Here is a 19,676-nt window from a genome sequence, read left to right as displayed (position 1 = left end):
ATTAAAATACAATCACTAAACCTATAGTTCAGTATAATAGATTTAGATAATGTGTGTGTTGCTCTTAAGATTGTTTGTTAGTTAGTTGTGTTGTTTTGTTATGTTATGTAATGTTGTTACCCATTCGCAATAGGTAAATAAAATTGAATCCAAAATATACTCTGTATATGAACATATAAAGGAATATGGAAGAATAGGCAAGATAAGAGCTTAGTGGACTGTAGGATTGTACACTATATTTAATAAGATAAGTGGTTTTATAGTGGTTATGCATTTTAAATGTACTATTATGTACAATTAGAGGAATGTTCTGTATTCAATATACGTTAGGCTCATTAAACAACATTTGTAGAATAATGTGGATTATTTAAAATGTCTTACCTGCAACCTGCATTCACCCTAAATAACAAGATTACAAATAACTGCATGTTTACAAAAACATGCTTGTATCATTCTTTTTCTACAAATGTACATAATAGCAATGTATTTTTCAAAGATTTCTGAAAAGTGAAGCTGCAGAGAAAACCCTTCAGTATTGGTCTAAAGTTCTTGGTGAAAATCCTTTACTCCTGAGAGAGATGAATCTGAGTGAATGTAAATTAGGAGATTCAGAATTGAATCAGCTTGCTGCTCTACTAGAAGATAAACACTGTAAAGTGAACAAACTGATGTAAGTCTTTATCATTGTTATGATGAAAGTTTTAACTACATTTGAATTTTCTTCTGGATATGTTTTATTTATCTATTTAATTACTGAATTACCATATAATGATCTTTGCAGGATGTCAGTAACCATCACATTTAACACATCTTGATAAATGTTTAGATCTAACTGAAGCTTTGTGTTATCTTTATGCAGCCTTAATAACAGCTATATCACAGAAGAAGGTTTTGGTGCTCTGTCTTCTGCTTTTAATTTAAACCCTTCAAACCTGAAAGAACTGGATCTGAGTGGAAGTAAACTTGGAGACTCAGGAATGAAGAAGATCTGTAGTCTGTTTGGAAATGTTCAGTGTAGACTGGAGAAGCTAAAGTAAGTAATTTAGTAAATCTAAATGTGTGAGCAAAATGCAATTACTGCAAAAACATGCAAATCTAATTTTGTTGGCTGTAAGTAATGGATAATTTACAGTCAGCTGGTTGTTACTTCAAAATAAATGCAGACAGTGCGATCAGGACTTAGAAAAGTTATTTTGTGTTAATGACCGGTTGAATGTACATTATCCTGCTTATTACATAGCTTCTACAAAATAAATAAATGGACATTAAATATAAATTTGCATTTAAATGATGTTGTTATGTTAGAATAAAGAAATCACGACTCTTTAGAAACAGCTGAATTCCACCTCCAGTTTGCATCAGAGTTCTGTTGGTTTTATACAGTATTGTGAAAATGACCATCTGATTGCTCACCCTCCTACTTATTACAAGACTACTTCCTAAATAAATAAGTAAATGGATGTGAAAGTATTTTATTAGCTTCCTTGCAGAGATTTCAGAGTCATACGAGAAGTACAAACAATGACTTGCAATACCCAGATGACCAGCCTGAAAAAACTAAATCACTAGATATGCAGTTGGGTTTCATAAATATCAGATCAGTGGATGGGATTTCAGAAAGCCATGTAATAAGTAGTTACAGGTTTTATATTTCTGCACTAAAATCGCTCTAAAAATAATATCTCTGTTTACTGTAATTGCGCTATAATAGCTCTCTATAAACCAACATACAGTATATATTTTAATAAATCTATGCATTAAGTGTTGCTTGAGGAATTTTTTGGTTTGTTCTCATTTACAGGTTTAATTCTATCAGTATAACAACGGAAGGTTGTACTGCCCTAGCTTCAGCTTTAAATTCAAACCCTTCAAACATCAGAGAGCTGGATCTGAGTGGAAATGAACTAGGAGACTCAGGAGTGATGGAAATCTCCACTCTACTGAAAAATTCAGAATGCAGACTGGAGAAACTGAGGTTTGAATTTTGTTAATCTGAACATAAAACAAACGGAATTTGGATGACTACTAGAGGGCTACATGGGTAAAGTTGAAGTTGGACTGTAACACCTTGTCCTAATCAGACACAATGCGATAAGATTGCAGTGACAAGCAATCAGTCTGTGCACACCAGTGAAGCATCACCTCGATATTCATACACTAAAATAAGCTCAGTATCCAAATTACAATTCTGAAAATGAAATATTGTCCTTTTTAGATGTCTGTTGTAATTAGAGATTAGTTAATATGAAACACGTATTTTGTTTCTCTAGAATGTCAGACTGCAGAATTACTGAAGAAGGATACAAAGCTCTGACTTTGTCTATACAATCAAACCCTTCACATCTGATAGAGCTGGATCTCAGTATAAATGACCCTGGAGAAACAGGAGTGGAGCTGCTCACTGAATTACTACAGGACCAAGAATGTAAACTGACAAAAATAAAGTGAGTCACATTGAATATATTGGTATTTTTGTTGAGCAATATTTTTTTCTATGTTTCTATGTTATATGTTTAGTTGACAATTAAATTTAATAACCGCTGTAACATCCCTTCCCTGCAGGTTTTTGAAAAGTCAGGAAGCAGAGGAAGGGTATAAGTTCCTGACTGATGATCTTGGTAAAAACCCCTTACTTGTGAGAGAGATGGATCTGAGTGGACATAATCTACAAGACACACAAGTGAAGCAGATCGCTGCTCTTCTAGGAGATAAACACTGTAAACTAAACTTAATTCAGTGAGTATTTTAAATTGTTTGCATTTTTATACTTTGTATTTAAAATCACTGTTAATCTTAACAATTTTTTGTTATAGTTTTTTGATGAAAACATCCTTTAATACGAATCCATATTTATTTCATATAAATTTTATTAAGTCTTACTTTGATGAAAATAGCATATAATTTTAGTAATTGAATAATAATAATTTTAGTTTATAATAATGTGCAAAATGACCAAAATGTTTGTGAAACTGTAACAGAAAATTGTATTGGAATATTCAGATATTGTATTTGAAAATATATGAAAAATATAAAGGGTAAGCTACATACAACATACTGTACTGTCATATTGTGGACAAACTGAGCTCCTGAAAAAATTTAATATAATAAATGTACTGAAGTATCAGATCAAAACATTGCATTTACAACACAAGTTAGACATTCTGACTAGTGCTTTATCCCTTAAACTCTGGTGGTTTTTGGGCTGTTGCTCACACTCAAATGAAAAAGTTCACCATTCACACATACTGTGTGATAATTGCAAACAGCTGATCTTCTTTTTTTAGAGAATCCCCAAAATAAAAAAGACTCCAACTCTTCATAAATAATATTGCATGTGTTTATAATCTTATGATGAACAGACTTTTTTTTTTTTACTTTTTTTTCCTAAATTTGTAAACACCTCATTCTGGTTTTGTTCACTCTACCTCACTTATGAGACTGAAAAGCCTAATTTTACTCCACAATATGGAAGCACTAGAAAAAGATTTGTTTTCTCTGTTACATTCCATCACAATATACAGATATGAAATGTAGGTAGCACTCTAATGTATTTTAGCCCTCAAAGATACATCCATCCATAGACATTCAGTCTAATTTTCAATTCAGAAATCACCCTAGATGTTTTTATCAGTAATCAAAAACATATTTTATGTTTTAGTTGAAGTTCACCTGTCCATTGGCTTCATTGTCTGTACAGATTTAAGTTGTAATAGGAATTATATGTTGTGAATAAATTGATTAAATACATCAATAAATATGATGGGTTTGAGCGAGGTAATGAACACATTCTATAGCAGTTAATTTTGATGGTATTCAATTTCAACTCATGCATTTCGAGTAGGGAAATACTCAATATACTGGTTAATTGGATTTAAATATAATATCTCCAATACACATATGCTTCTCTGGATGTTTCTTCTCTTAATATCTTGCACTGTTAATATTTTGGAGTATTGTTGGAGAATAAGTTTGTTTAACTATCATCATGATGAGTCTTTTCGTTATCATTGACAAAATAAAGAACTCTTAAAAATACTTCAAGCAGTGCTAATCTCATCAATTATATCACTTAAAACATCAGCAGATGAGATTTACACTGTTTAAAGTATATTTAAAAACATTGTTATGTATTAAATTTTATCTCACACTGGTCAGCACAATTCTACCTTTTTTTCTTCATTTTGAGGATAGAGATCAGTGGACTAATGTTTACTGTAGATTTGTCCTTATGTTAATGTAGTAGTGTTTTGTGGCTGAAATAAACTGAAGTATGTTTCCTATCTTTGTTTTCTTTCACTGCAGGCTGAATAATAACTGTATTACAGAAGAAGGTTGTGGTACTCTTGTTTCAGCTTTTGATTCAAATCCTTCAAACCTGAAAGAGCTGGATCTAAGTGGAAATAAAATAACAAACTCAGGAGTGATGAAGATTTCTACTCTGTTGAAAAACACAGAATTCAAACTGGAGAAACTAAAGTATTTTCATTCATTCAAATTTCTTCATATCAATAACCCTTTTAAAATATCCACTTGATTAGTCTAATCACTTCTGAAAAAGTCATGAACAATATGAAGATATTAAAATGTAATTTTCATTTGAATTATTTACACTTCAGCTTCACTATTTGACTACTAGCGTCACTGTCTTCAATATTGCACTAAATGCTGTAATTGTAAATGAGAAATGAATCAAATTCAAAATTAAATCAAGTTTTTAATTATTAACATTATGCAGACACTCTACAGTAATATTTTGGTTTATGCTATTCATAATTTAAACATTCACATGTATTTCATTTTATACAAATCTAATTTCTTTAAGTTTAGAACATGCAATAGTTTGTCAGAAAATTTTTGTTTGTCAGAAAAGTTGAGTACTTCTGTTTATTTTTCTAGATTGTCAGACTGCAGTATTACTGAAGAAGGATATAAAGCTCTGTCTTCAGTTCTGAAATCAAAGATTTCACAACTGATAGAGCTGGATCTCAGAGGAAATGACCCTGGAGAATCAGGAGTGAAACATATAATTGAGAATCGAAACAGTAATCTGAGACTGAGGTATGTACTTAGTCCAGTTGTCCTTGAAAATGTTGAGATGTGAGATGTTGTGGAGAGATTAAAATAATATTCTTTGCTTATTCTTGTGAGATTCTCCCTCCTTGGTGTCAGAGCACTACAGTCACATGACTGCTTTAACAAATACTTGTAGCAGAAAAAAGTTCAGCAAACTGTTTGTTTCATGAACAAGATATTGTGGACCCTCAATATTTCTCACCCAACAATTTAGAACCTTTAAATGCACTTTTAAATCCAAGTGTTAATCTAAAATGGTCTTCTACTCTGTAGTTTTTTAAAGAGTTCTGCTGCAGAAGAAGCGTGCAAGTATCTTTCAGAGGTTGTAGGTAAAAATCCATTAATGCTGAAAGAACTGGATCTGAGCCATAATAAATTAGGAGATCTGGATGGAGAGAAGCTCTCAGCTCTATTGATGGACTCTCATTGTAAACTAGAGAAAGTGAAGTGAGTACACTCTTCTGATTTTATACATTATAACTTGTCCATATAAGAAATGTCAGCCACATGTATTAGAAGATATAAAGGCCTGTTGTGCCAATGTGTGTTGAAGTACAAGAAAACAATGCTGTTTTTCTGTTTAGGTTGAATAATTGTGACCTGACAGAGAAAAGCTGTTCAACTCTAGTTACTGTTCTCTCCTCTGATACCACTCTGAAAGAGATTGATCTGAACAACAGTCCTCTGAAGGACTCAGGAGTGAAACAGATCTGTGAGGGACTGATGAGTCATCTGTGTAAACTGAACATTCTCAAGTCAGTAACTTTTCCCATCATCTACACTCCACCACAGTAATGATAGGATAATTGCATATTTTTGCATCTGTTCACCTCCAGAATTGGAAAGAATTAAATAATTACAATGATTTTTGCTGTAGACAATAAATATCTAAAAGCAAATAGTCTAATTAAAGCCATCTTTACTAGAGGTAGACCAAAATATCGGTCATACCGATGAATCTTTGCTGATATTTGCCTTTTGGAACTATCGGTTATCTGCAACTATATGAACTTTCTGACATATCTGTTCCAATAGTTGATGATAGTTTTTTCCTTTCTGGCTGGTGCTGGAGTATTCTACATGGTTTTGCAGTTTGACAGAGAGCTCTAGATGTGAAATAAAAAAAAATTCACAGACACCTTGTGGGGATGTGCTGTATCTAAATGTGTCATCATTGATCGTTTTCATCCATAATTTATCCACACTTTAATGCATTTATTTTATTAGATAATCAAGTGTTCTAAATTTTACTGTGAATAATAATAGAGCAAAAACTAATCTGGTGAAATATACAGTTTATATACAGAATCCTTTATCTGGTGAATATGTAGACTATTAAAACCTTAATTTGATAAATATTTATAAAGGATTTGTAACAGAGCCAAGTCTCTGTCATTTCAAAATAAGAGTCCCTGGTGAATGTTGGGCTTGTTTATAGTTAAAATGTTTGCATAATCCACCAAATATTTTATCTCTGTATTATTGGGATTTGGGTTGCACAATAAACTGTATCTGGGATTTTATTTATTTTGAACTCTTGTGGCCTCTATGTCTGTGTCAGTCATTGTAAGAAAAGACTTAACATTCTATATAGCTATTATAAAAACTTTTGTCCAATAAATCTGTTATCTGAATTTTCCACCATCTTTGTTATTGTATCGTCAACATCCATTATCAGTTGGCCTATAATCTTTACACTGCAAAGATGGTACAGAAGCTGCTTCTGAATTGTCATTCAGGTGTATTTACACAGCACAGCCTGTTTAATGCTGCTCAGAGGTAGCATAAATCAATTTACACAGCAAATACAATTGCACAATGTACTGAAATTAATGTTTTAAATGGAAAATTATGAATATAGAAACATGAAATTAATGAAAATAGGAAATTATTCAAGTAACAATTTTTCAGTTAAAACTTTCTAAAAAAAATTATGTTAATTGCAAAGAATAATTTCAGCACTACTCTTTTTCAGCTGTTTTTAGCATAATTAATTGTACAGTTGTATGTCTTATTGTTGGATTGTATTATTTTTTCAGGCTCAGTAAGTGTGGTCTAACAGAGGAAAGCTGTTCAGCTCTAGCTGCAGTTCTCAGATCAGACTCCAGCAATCTCAGAGAGCTTGACCTGAGCAATAATAATCTGCAGGATTCAGGAGTGAAGCTGTTCTCAGATGAACTGAAATGTAACTGTAAACTGGAGACACTCAGGTGAGTTGAATTTTAAATGTTGTTTGGCTTTTGTTAGCCTCAGTGTTCAATGTTTAATTTTTTATTTGCAGATGAGAGTTCACACACTGTTTAATTTTAGGTATTAATATTGCTCAAGTGAAAGAAAATCCAATTAATCTGCGGTGATCATGGCAAAAGAATGTTAACGTAAACTTTTAATTTCTGTTATAGACTTTCAAACTGCAGTATTACTCAAGAAGGTTATACAACTTTGGCTTCAGCTCTGAAATCAAACCTTTCACACCTGAAAGAGCTGGATGTCAGTGGAAATGACCCTGGAGAATCAGGAGTGCAGCTTCTCTGTAATATACAAGAGGATCGATACTGTAAACTGAAAACATTGAGGTAACCCATGTGTTGTTGTATTAAAGTTGAGAGTAGATTCAAAATAAACCATTTAACTTATTTTTTATCAGTGCCACCAGTTTAGTTAAGTGTTGAATTCTACATTGGGGAATCTCCCATTCTCTGCAGGTTTTTAAAAAGTCCTACTGCAGAAGAGGCCTATAGGTATCTTAATAACGTTATTGGTAAAAATCCTTTACTTCTGAGAGAGCTGAATCTGAGTGGACATAAAATAGGAGACTCAAGAGTGAAGCAGATCGCTGCTCTACTGGAAGATAAACACTGTAAACTCAACAAACTTCTGTGAGTATTTTATTTCAAATGGCTTTAATTTCTATACTCGGTACTTAAGGTCTCTTTAAAATATAAAATGTATATAACATTTTTAAAACTGGTTCAGATTAAAGGTGTACTTAGTAATATTTTGAAGTATGTCAAAGTGACTTACTTTGGCTTACACTGACACTTAGTGGCCTGGATGTTGCATCATTAAAACAGTAGTTTTCAGTTACTAATGCCATTGTACAAATTCAATATGAACTGTAAACCACGGTTAATTTAATCCATGAGTAAATGTGACAAATAACAAGGCAGTAACTAACATTAAGCGAGTAGTATGTAGCTGGACATGTGATTCTAACATAGCAGCCCACAATAGGCACCCCTGCTCTATGCAGAATAAACAAGCTTTTATAAGGTTACTAATAAGATTGGAGTCATGTGAGTTATCATGATTGTATACATATGTATCAAAATTACTATTCATTTGTTTAGAAGTAAAACTTGTCAAATGAGGAAATAAATTACTAAGTGCACCTTTAATACTACCATCACTACTGTTTGAAGAATATTTTGATATAAACTTAAGAACAATTCCCATCTTTCTGTGCAGACTGAATAATAACTGTATTACAGAAGAAAGTTGTGGTGCTCTAGTTTCTGCTTTTAATTCAAATCCTTCAAACCTGAAAGAGCTGGATCTGAGTGGGAATAAATTAACAAACTCAGGAATGAAGATGATCTGCAGTCTGTTGAAAAATACACAATTCAAACTGGAGAAACTAAAGTACGTATTTGCATTTAAGTATTTTTCTGCATGTTCTAAATGTAAATTAATTGTAAATGAGAATTTCAAATTAATGATATTTAAAAATATTTTCTAAAAATCATAATGTATATCTTAGGTGAGATTCTTGCCAATATGAAAAATACAAACTTAAGTCATATTTTCATTTAGTCATTTAGCAGATGCTTTATCCATATCGAAATACTTTGTCAGACTGTATGTACAATAATAATTTTTCTAATTAGTTTGAGTTCTGTTAGTAATTATACTTTTAATACTTACAGCTCAGAATAAATTTAAATATTTATTTCTCTAGAATGTCAGACTGCAGTATCACTGAAGAAGGATATAAAGCTCTGTCTTCAGCTCTGAAATCAAATCCTTCAAACCTTATAGAGCTGGATCTCAGAGGAAATAACCCTGGACAATCAGGAGTGAAACTACTCTATGATATAATTGAGAAACAAAACTGTAATCTGAGACTGAGGTACGTGCTTTGTCCAGTTGTCCTTGAAAATTATAATTTGCTGCTTTGGTTAATAGCCCTTTATGTTGTATGATATAGCATGGTCATCATTCAAATATAATTTGAATGAGAGAAAAAAATTACTTGTATCATTGTATTACTAGTATTTAAGAGAATGGTGCACAGCCCTTTGCCTATTAGCCAAAGAACAAATAAACCTCTTTGTGTAACTAAAATGATCCTTAAGTATGTAAGACATGTTACTCAAGTAAAATAGGAGCCACATTTTTAACAAAACAAGACCAATAAGAATGGAAGCTGGAAAAGGCATAAAATTGTAGCAAGACTATCTAATCTAATCTAAATTATATTCTATTTTCTGTAGATTTTTGCAGAGTTTTGCTGCAGAGGAAGCATGTGAGCATCTCACTAAAGTTCTTGATAAAAATCCTTTACTGCTGAAAGAACTGGATCTGAGTCATAATAAAATAAAAGGCTTTGATGAGTTGAAGTTATCTGATCTGCTGAAGGACTCTCATAGCAAACTGGAGAAAATTATGTGAGTACAATCTTCTTATTTTATACATTATAACTTATTACATTTAATACATGTAAAAGACTCCCAGACACATACTGTATAAAGGCTTGTTCTGATCTGCAACAAGAAAACAATGCTGTTTTGTGTTTAGGTTGAGTTATTGTGATCTGACAGAGAAAAGTTGTTCAGCTCTAGCTAGTGTTCTCTCCTCTGATACCACTCTGAAAGAGATTGATCTGAACAACAGTCCTCTGAAGGACTCAGGAGTGAAACGTCTCTGTGAGGGACTGAAGAAGTCTCAGTGTAAACTGAACAGACTCAAGTGAGTATATTTTTGTCCTACAGAAAATAAGTCTCATTCACTAACTGCATGTAGACACTTATTTGTTCATAAAAACTGTTTGCAAATATTTTAGTAATGTAATGGGATAATATACAGTCCCTTATATTTAAAGAATATGACAGGTACGTGTGTGTGTGGGTGTGTGTGTGTGTGTGTGTGTGTGTGTGTGTGTGTGTGTGTGTGAACTATATGCAATTTATATTGTTACTTTTACATTTTAAACCTTGTAGAGCATGCAATCATAATTACTAGTTATATATTATATAAATGTAATTTAAAAACATATTTGCAATGTAAATGTTAGTTATTAATTAAAATGTGTGTTGAATATTTAACACATTATTTGGAGACTATGTGTTTTGAGAAATTGGTAAATATAGGAATATAATATGGTATAGATGTAGTACACAATGTATTGAAATGGTAAATCATAAACCAGTGGGTGAAACATTATATCTGCCTTATTTGCAATGCAATTTGAGAGTATGCTAGTTTTCAGACACGTTTTAGCTGATTCACACTGATAATTGACATGTAGATTCATGAAGATTTATGAAGTAATTTTCAGTCATTTTCATTATTCATGAGACAATATCTAATTAATCAAATCTCACATAAATCACAGACTAAAAGTAGTTTACCTATATATCCGTATAACCAGGTATTAAATTTGGGTGAATTTTGTCTGTTTTCCACATTATTCTGTTCTGCAGGCAAACTCATTTAAAGTTTTTTGAAGTGCATTACATAAACATTATGTTTCCATATAGTCTGTGTTTTTGAACCTGGTCTGTACACATAGAGTGGCACTGTCATTTTTGGTAGTGTGGAGGGGGGAATCATGTTAAGATTCCCTCAACTCCAAAATACCAATTTAACCTAAACTAAATAAACAAATGTGGAAAAAAACATTCAAACACTTTGTGCTGTAACTAACTATTGTAAACAGCAATGTTATTTTAAAATAACAAAACCGTTTGGACTTCTTCTAGCCTTTCAAACTGCAGTATTACTGAAGAAGGATATAAAGCTCTGTCTTCAGCTCTGAACTCAAATCCTGCAAACCTGATTGAGCTGGATCTCAGAGGAAATGACCCTGGACAATCAGGAGTGAAACTACTCTATGATATAATTGAGAAACAAAACTGTAATCTGAGACTGAGGTACGTACTTAGTCCAGTTGTCCTTGAAAATTATAATGAATTATACAAAAACTAAGAAGACTTAAGTGTGGTGTTAACATTTTAAGATAATCTTCATTATTGTAGAATCACAGCATGTAAGGTTGTGATTATACATAATACATAATGTAAGGTTATGTCAGTGTGTACCTCTCTCTCCAGGTTGTTACAAAGTTCCTCTGCAGAAGAGGCCAATAAGTATCTGACTAAAGTTCTACATGGTGTAAATCCTTTACTGCTGAGTAATCTGAATCTGGGTGAACTTAAACTAGGAGACTCAAAAGTGAAGCAGATCGCTGCTCTACTAGAAGATAAACACTGTAAACTCAACAAACTTCAGTAAGTATAATAAATTGTTTTCTTTGTATAGAAAGTATCATTAAAAATAGCATTAATATTACAGATTCAATAACTGGTTAGTATTAATACTATCATAGAGTTCTTTGAAGTAAACTGAAAACATTTCCCATGTTTGTTTGTTTTTCGCTGCAGGCTGAATAATAACTGCATTTCAGTAGATGGTTGTAATACAGTCGTTTCAGCTTTAAATTCAAATCCTTCAAACCTGAAAGAGCTAAATATGAGCGGAAATAAACTAGGAAACTCAGGAGTGATGAAGATTTCTACTCTATTGAAAAATACACAAGTCAGACTGGAGAAACTGGAGTATGTGATTTAATTTGTGTACATTTCTGCATGTTCTGAATGTGAAATAATTTGTAAAAGAGAAATTCAAGTTAATCAGATCTTATTGTTAAAACATTTGTTAATGCGTACATCTCTGGGGTGAGATTCTTGCCAATATTTAGAATAAAACACATATGAACACATATTTTTTACAAACTCTATGGCAATAATTATTTTACAATTTTTCTTGTTTTCATGTTTGTACTACATTATCTTATTTATACATTTAATATAGCTATAAATTAATTTAGTATGTGTCTTTTCATAGCTTAAAGATGCAATAGTTTGTCTTAAGATATTTATAAAGCATTTGTATCATGATCTGTTTCCAAGGGACAAATAAATATTTTATCCCTCTAGATTGTCAGACTGCAGTATTACTGAAGAAGGATATAAAGCTCTGTCTTCAGCTCTGAGATCAAATCCTTCATACCTAAAAGAGCTGGATCTCAGAGGAAATGACCCTGGAGAATCCGGAGTGGAACTGCTCTATGATTTACTACAGAATAAACACTGTAAATTAAGGTGGGCTAAACTTATGGAACATAAATTAGATACAGTCTAATTATTTATAGATGTAGTATGTCAGTAATACAGTAACACAATCTGTTGTTCAAAGTTGAAAAATCTATTCAACATTAAAAAAGTGCAAAACTGCTTTAATCAGCACAAGCCACTGGGGTTTAATTGAGCAATATTTTCTATGTATTTTTCATTACACAAAGTGTAGTTAAGATTTAAATTGAATACTGCTGTAACTTTCCTTCTCTACAGGTTGTTAAAAAGTCCTTCTGCAGAAGAAGCCCATCAGTATATGTCTAAAAAACTTAAGAAAAATCCTTTACTCCTGAGAGAGTGGAATCTGAATGGATATAAACTAGAAGACTCAAGAGTGAAGCAGATCGCTGCTCTACTGGGGGATAAACACTGTAAACTCAACAAACTTCTGTGAGTATTTTAAATGTTTTTTTTACTTTGTATTCAACTTACAGTTCATTACCTATATGAATGTATAGTAGGAACATTTGCTGTTGTCTATAATGTGAAATAAACTCTAAAGTAGACTCTACTAAGTAATGCGACCATGGCGCTTTACTGACTTTCAATGGTCAGGTGTCGGTGATTTCTTTTTTATATATATTAGAGAGAGACAAAGCAATTTCTCAGCTCTCTTCACTGTTTTCTTCACTGTCTACAGGTTATCTGAATGCAAAATAACAGAGAAATGTAGTCGTGATCTGGCTTCAGCTCTGTCTTCAAATGTTTTACACCTGAGAGAGTTGGATCTGAGTAAAAATAAACTGGGCAACACAGGTGTGAAGTACTTTGGGGATGTACTGCAGAATTCAGAGTGCAAACTGGAGAAACTACGGTTGGTAATATTTTCCTGTCAATGCCAATATATATATTTTTATTTTGTGTGATCCGTTAGTGTTCATATGAAATTGTAATGTGTTACGCCAGCTGTAGTAACAGCAAACGAACTGAAAGGTTGATTAGCTGCTTAGATGAATTATGTATTTATGGTACAAATAGAGAACATTATAAGTTGTAGTGTTTTGGCAGTTTATGATCAGATTACAATTAAAATGAGAGAACTTCACCTTACTTTCGGTTACTGGATTGTTGCTGATCCCATGTGAAAAAGATTTTTGCAGTTATTGTGAATATTGTGAACATTTTCAGACTTCAGTACTCCATAACTTAAGAATTTTAACTTTAGCATGTAACCTTACAGAGTAAAGAGATTGTTTCTTCTCTCCCTCATTATTTTTCTTTCTCTCTTTCTCACAATGTAGGTTAAGAGATTGTGAAATGACAGATGAAGGTTGTTCTGTTCTGACTTCAGCTCTGAATTCAAATCCATCACACCTCAGACATCTGGACATGTGTGGGAATAAACTAGGAGACTCAGGAATTGGACACCTGTGTGATTTACTAAGAAATTCTCAATTCCAGCTGGAAAATCTAGAGTTAGTAACTGTTTGTATTGAACTGTTCATGAGTTCACCTGTAGTACACATTTACAGAATTACAAAGGAGTTATGCCTATTGTTTCCATGGTTACAGAGATTTTCCAGGGTTATCACAGATATGAGACATTTTACCTTCTCTGTTTCACAACAGGTTGTGTGAATGCAGTATTACAGAGAATCAGTGTGGCATCCTGACTTCAGCTCTGTGTTCAAATCCATCACACTTGAGAGAACTCAACCTCAGTGGAAACACGCTAAAGAACACAGGATTGAATCACATATGTCATCTACTGAATGATTCACACTGTAAACTGGAGAAACTGAGGTGAGTAATGTTCAATTACATTAAATTCAGTCTGATACAGAGAAGTCAATAATTATTGTCATGTAATGGCCAATAACTGATACATTGATGAATATTAGTTGAATAAGTTGATTAGAGCAGGGGCTTTCAAACATTTTAATGCCAAGAACCCACATATATGATGAGCCCCTTGTGATCTATTTTCATGTATAATATACCCTTCATACTGTGCAAGAATAAGAGTAAGTGTGATATATAAACAATATGTTCTTTGCTAAATTGTATATTTTGATTTATATTCTCACTGTACTAAAGCCAAAATAAATTATTAAAATATGATTTGGAATACAATTACTTTATATGTAGTTGACCCCATATCTTTTTTCTACCCCTATTAGAGAAATGTTACATGTATAAATGGATAAAAAACGTTTCTACACATTTCCAAGTAAACTCTGTTGTAAGCTTTGAAATTAAATTATTTTTAATTATTTAGAGTTATTCATGATAACATTTTTATTCATCCTATCTCTTTACATGTCAGATGAATGGCAAATGTCATCTAAATCATACTGTAATCTAAAATTAGGTAGAAAAATGACTCTATAATAAAACATAAGATCCATCGATAAATATCCATTAACTAATACAGATAAATAAATAAAATCAGTCAACATAAACTAATAACTGATAAAGTGCTGAAATATCATGCATCTCTATCTACAAGAAGGAAAGAAATTAAGAATTTGTTTTGGTATTTCAGTGGTAAAATCACTCAGAAATAGTCGAAACAAGACACATTATCATTAAGTGCTTGAGTTCACATATTTTGGGAAATGTTTTAAAGTTATTGCATGTTTTGTGATTGATTGATTAAAGATAATCTCTTCTCTATTTATGTGTTTGTCTCTTTCTAGTCTATATAATTGTGGAATCACAGATGTTGCTTCTTTGGCTGAGGTGAAAAAAGTGCGGTCTTTAAAGAAACTTGATCTGAGAAAAAACAAAATTAAAGAATCATCAGGGAAGAAGCTCCGTGAAGTGCTGAAAAACTCAGGCTGTGAACTGGAGTGAGTAATCATTTCTCTTCATTGTATTAAATAGAGCATCATTGCATATTGAAAGTCTCTTATATTTGTTAACAGAAATGATCATTAATTACTGCACATTTACTGAAAATGTTCTGACCAAAATCAGACTCTCAGACTGATCAGTCCTGTGACAGATGGGTTTGACTCAACTATATTCAGATAAAATACACATTTGCCTGAAGAATTCAAAAAGTATTTTCCCATTTCAGTGTTGTCAAAGTTACTGCATTCTGCGTTTGGAGGTCTAATGTCCAAACAGAAGTTAAATTAAAAGTATGGAGGGGTGGTAAAATATTCTGATGAATGAACACAGAAGGGATACATCAAGAACTACATGATTAATAATTAAAGTTGACCTTAAATTCATATTTAACATTAAATAAATGGTTCTGTTTAATATTAATATTATTATCTCTTGTTTCCTCCTCACAGACTAGACAGCGAAGGTTGGTTTCAAGCTGTTGGAAGTGCTGTTGGAAGTTTATTTACCGGGAGTAAAACTAAGGATCGTGTGGAATCAACAAGTCAGGAAGAGAACAACAAGTCACCAACACATGAGGATTCCTCTAAAGGAGGTGAGGAAGACACTCTACTTTATTATAATAATGTAATATTCATGTTTATGAGGACTCTGTGTGAAGAAGGCGTTCCTACTGCTGTCGCTATAACGTTATTGGCCATGTCTTTTATAAACCTGATCACAGAAGAGGTAAAACTAGAATATCACTCTAATTTGACATGGATTCAAAAGGGAGAGTGTTTTATGCTCAATATCATATCATTAATAAGATGAACGATCTATCAATGAATGAATCAAACTCACTCAGACTGCCGACAGTTTCTTTTCCATGCATCATTTTTATTATATCATGCATGTGTTTAAAAATGAATCGTACAGAACAATGAAATCACAGAAACATCACAACGCTGCTCCGTCTAGTCCGCACTCGACTCCATTATCTCAAAAGAGACGGGTGACGTGAGCTCCACTGACACAGCCTCACTCCTCTCGGTTGTTACTCACGAAAGTCAATCCTCATTTTCATTCGCAACTTTGTGTCATTCGCCACATCCACATCTAGTCACCAGAGGTCACTGTCGTTTGTGTCGCTTGTGTCGCCAGCTCTCATCAAACAATGAATAAGATGAGGTCACTGGAAGTCGCTACAGTACAAGTTAATCTCAGCATTTGTGTCATAATGTTGATTATCACAGTTTATTTAGATTCATCCCTTTTCTTTAATAAAATCACTTACAGTGGAAGTCAATGGTGCCCATTTCTGGAGGGTTTAAAGGCAGAAATATGAAGCTTACAATTACAAGCACTCACATGAATTCTTCTGTTAAAACTCTTGTATTATTTGAGCTGTAAAGTTTACATTTTAAGTTTGAGCGTTTGTTGACATAGCATTGTCATAGCAACGAAGATGTAAAATTGTCTATATCTTCACACAGATGTGGTTATTAAGTGATTTAATGACAGTAAAATCATGTTAACACACATATTGTTTATTTCTTGTGTCTATACTTGTGAAACAGTATTTTAATGTTTACAGATCAAACCCCATTGACTTCTATTGTAAGTGTCTCACTGGAACACACATTTGTGCTTTTATTAAAGGAGGGACGAGTCGAAATACATTTTGTGGTAATTAATATTGTGTTACAAATGCTGTCGATTGAGATGAACTTGTATTGAACCCGGAATATTCCTGTTAGTCAGCGCTACTCAACACGCGGACCACATGTGACCCTCGAGCGATCTTTTGCAGCGTTATGATGTCATCATCAGAAATATATTTATCAACAGCCGATTAAATCTGTATGAATTGTGAGGTGTCCATTTTCATGAGGATTTATGCTAGTTCTGTACATTATATTAGAGAGGGAATTCAACTGCAAGAGGATGTTACTAATAAAACAAATATCATATAGGAGCATGGCTGATGTTATGAGAGCGACGGTCGGTCTGCGCATGCGTTTATACACAGTACATGCGCTCACGCGCGGTCTGTCAATCAAAAATGCACGCTCGCAATCTCACTTCAACACGGCATGAATCTGTCCAATCTCTTGAATATCTCATCAGGTATATGTGCTCGTCATGACAACATTATTTATAGCAAAACAAAACAGTCTTTCTGCAGTAACGGCGTTGAGACACCTTCACGCAAATGACTTCGGCGTTAAACGCTAAAGGGGAACAAATCTCTATGACTTGTTTTGGATATATGGTTTTTGAACACATGTCTGGTGAATGTGATGTTGAACACTCATCTGTTTGTTAGCTGACAATCACAGTGACAACAGAACTGATCTGTATCAGAAAATCTAACTGTTACACCCCTTATGTTTAAAATAAAGACTAAAAGAGAGTTCACCTACAAATACCATCCCAGATGTGTGACTTACTTTCTTCAGCAGAACACAAATGAAGAGTTTTAGAAAAATATTTCTGCTCTGTATTTCCATACAATGAAAGTGAACTTTGAAGCTCCAAAAAGCACATAAAGGCAGCATAAAAGTAATCCATAAGACTCCAGTGGTTTAATCCATGTCTTCTGAAGTGATATGATAGGTGTGGGTGAGAAACAGATCAATATTTAAGTCCTTTTTTACTATAAATCTACATTTTCACAAGCAGTTGGAGATTTATAGTAAAAAAGGACTGATAAATTGATCTATTTCTCATCACAGAGCAGAGATAAAAACATTTTATGTTTCTAAATAATCTTTATTTGTCTTCAACAGAAGAAAGTCACACACATCTGGGACAGCATGAAGGTGAGTAAATGATGAGAGAAGTTTCATTTTTGGGCAAACTATCCCATTAACTAACATAGAAACATCCTTACTATAAAAATGTTTACTATATATATATATAAAATGTATCATAAAAATTAAGAATATAGCCCTCGAGGGTACAGGGATCCAGCGTTGCACCTCCTGACCTTTCCCAAGTTGAGTAGTCCTGCTTTAAATCATCATAGATGACATTTTTAATTTTAAATGTGCATTTTTATGTTTAATTCAACAAATTTCGAATTGTAATTTGACATTTATTATTTTGACATTCATTTTTATGCCGCTATTTACATAATGTACTTTTTATTGCAAACTTAAACTTCTTCAAATAACTTCAAAAATAGTTCTCAATAGGAAATGGAAACACTTAATTCATCAGATTATACCAGCTTTTATGTGACTGTATTATTTATTATTATTTAATAATTATTGCTATTATTCTCCCGGCATACAGGTAATGCTCACAGACTGGAAGAAGCTCGTCTTTCATACATTGATCATATTGTTTCTCTTTTGCATTTACAGATGTTACAGATGAAGAACGCTCTCATCAGAGCACAGATGTGTCCGATCAGAAGGGGACTACAGTATAAATCATATTCTGATGTTGAGATTAAACTGCTCTGATTGTATGTGAAAATCTATATTAGCCTAACAGTATTTATTTATGTTTTAATCATCAGGATTCAGTTTAATAACTTGTTTGACTGACATGTACTTTTAATCTAGACTTTAAATCTCTTTGCAGTGTTCAGATGAAACTGAGAGCACAAAGTTCAATAAATATTCATGAAATCATCTCGGCTGTTTTCAGGATTATTGTTGTCTGCTGTTTGTAACACACAATGTCCAAATATTTTTTTCTGCTAGTTTCTTTGTGTTTTTCCCACATACACCCCCTTTTTTGTCCAAACACTTTTGTGTATTTAATTTAGATTCAGATTTTGATTGATTAGGTGTTAAATAACATGTTGTCAAAGTACAATGGGGAAAAAATAAGTTTGGAAACATTTTCCTCTTAATAATAATTCTTCAGTTTGTCATAAAGGGAGAAATGAATACAGTAAGCATTAGTGTGCAGAAGAAATCCACTCAGCACACGCTCACAGACTGAGTTCTGCTGTTTTACTCTCGTGATTTACACCGTTTCATATTTAAAGACATCATCAGAGGAATACTGTGACTTTAGGTTTGTATCATTTTCTCTCAGTTATAAACATCTGTTGTGTCTTGTTAAATGTTGACAGATGAAAATTGCCCATTTGTAGTCTTGATCATTATCTTTATATCTAATCAGCTTTTTTTTAAACAATTCAGGACCTAAACATTTGTCTCATCAGTCAACAATGTAATCACCAATCATTAGATCTATTACTTAATTATATCATTTAGCATTTAAATCAATAACAATTCGAGCACATTTTATAGTCTTTGAATCTTGATGGCATTTTAACTTCTCTTCCAAATCTTGTGGTGATAACTGTCTTGCTCTGTCTTTCAGGTGAACCATTTTGACGTGTGCTTCACCACAACAGGTAATCTGGATTTGTTTCTTCTTGTAGCGTTGCAT

At 32.7% G+C, this 19,676-nt stretch overlaps 1 protein-coding gene across 1 annotated transcript in view; it reads left to right on the top strand.

Annotated features, from left to right (window-relative positions):
* The window catches only part of LOC127639984 (protein NLRC5-like), a 50,895-nt gene extending 31,997 nt beyond the window's left edge, over positions 1-18,898 (top strand). The window contains exons 11-38 of the mRNA XM_052122348.1: positions 497-670; positions 860-1,033; positions 1,802-1,975; positions 2,271-2,444; positions 2,563-2,736; positions 4,303-4,476; positions 4,897-5,058; positions 5,347-5,520; positions 5,658-5,828; positions 7,113-7,283; positions 7,476-7,649; positions 7,779-7,952; positions 8,542-8,715; positions 9,032-9,202; positions 9,567-9,740; positions 9,871-10,041; positions 11,055-11,225; positions 11,406-11,582; positions 11,736-11,909; positions 12,291-12,455; positions 12,705-12,878; positions 13,129-13,302; positions 13,730-13,903; positions 14,058-14,231; positions 15,128-15,280; positions 15,734-15,876; positions 18,053-18,085; positions 18,632-18,898. Coding sequence (XP_051978308.1) covers positions 497-670; positions 860-1,033; positions 1,802-1,975; positions 2,271-2,444; positions 2,563-2,736; positions 4,303-4,476; positions 4,897-5,058; positions 5,347-5,520; positions 5,658-5,828; positions 7,113-7,283; positions 7,476-7,649; positions 7,779-7,952; positions 8,542-8,715; positions 9,032-9,202; positions 9,567-9,740; positions 9,871-10,041; positions 11,055-11,225; positions 11,406-11,582; positions 11,736-11,909; positions 12,291-12,455; positions 12,705-12,878; positions 13,129-13,302; positions 13,730-13,903; positions 14,058-14,231; positions 15,128-15,280; positions 15,734-15,876; positions 18,053-18,085; positions 18,632-18,699 — 4,540 coding nt within the window. The 3' untranslated portion in view covers positions 18,700-18,898. The remainder of the gene's footprint in view (positions 1-496; positions 671-859; positions 1,034-1,801; positions 1,976-2,270; positions 2,445-2,562; positions 2,737-4,302; positions 4,477-4,896; positions 5,059-5,346; positions 5,521-5,657; positions 5,829-7,112; positions 7,284-7,475; positions 7,650-7,778; positions 7,953-8,541; positions 8,716-9,031; positions 9,203-9,566; positions 9,741-9,870; positions 10,042-11,054; positions 11,226-11,405; positions 11,583-11,735; positions 11,910-12,290; positions 12,456-12,704; positions 12,879-13,128; positions 13,303-13,729; positions 13,904-14,057; positions 14,232-15,127; positions 15,281-15,733; positions 15,877-18,052; positions 18,086-18,631) is intronic.
* Positions 18,899-19,676: the final 778 nt, after the last annotated feature.

Source organism: Xyrauchen texanus, chromosome 48 (assembly GCF_025860055.1).
Source record: "Xyrauchen texanus isolate HMW12.3.18 chromosome 48, RBS_HiC_50CHRs, whole genome shotgun sequence".
Taxonomy (NCBI): domain Eukaryota; kingdom Metazoa; phylum Chordata; class Actinopteri; order Cypriniformes; family Catostomidae; genus Xyrauchen; species Xyrauchen texanus.
Note: the sequence above shows the minus strand (reverse complement) of the source record. Positions and strands in the feature narration are given on the sequence as shown.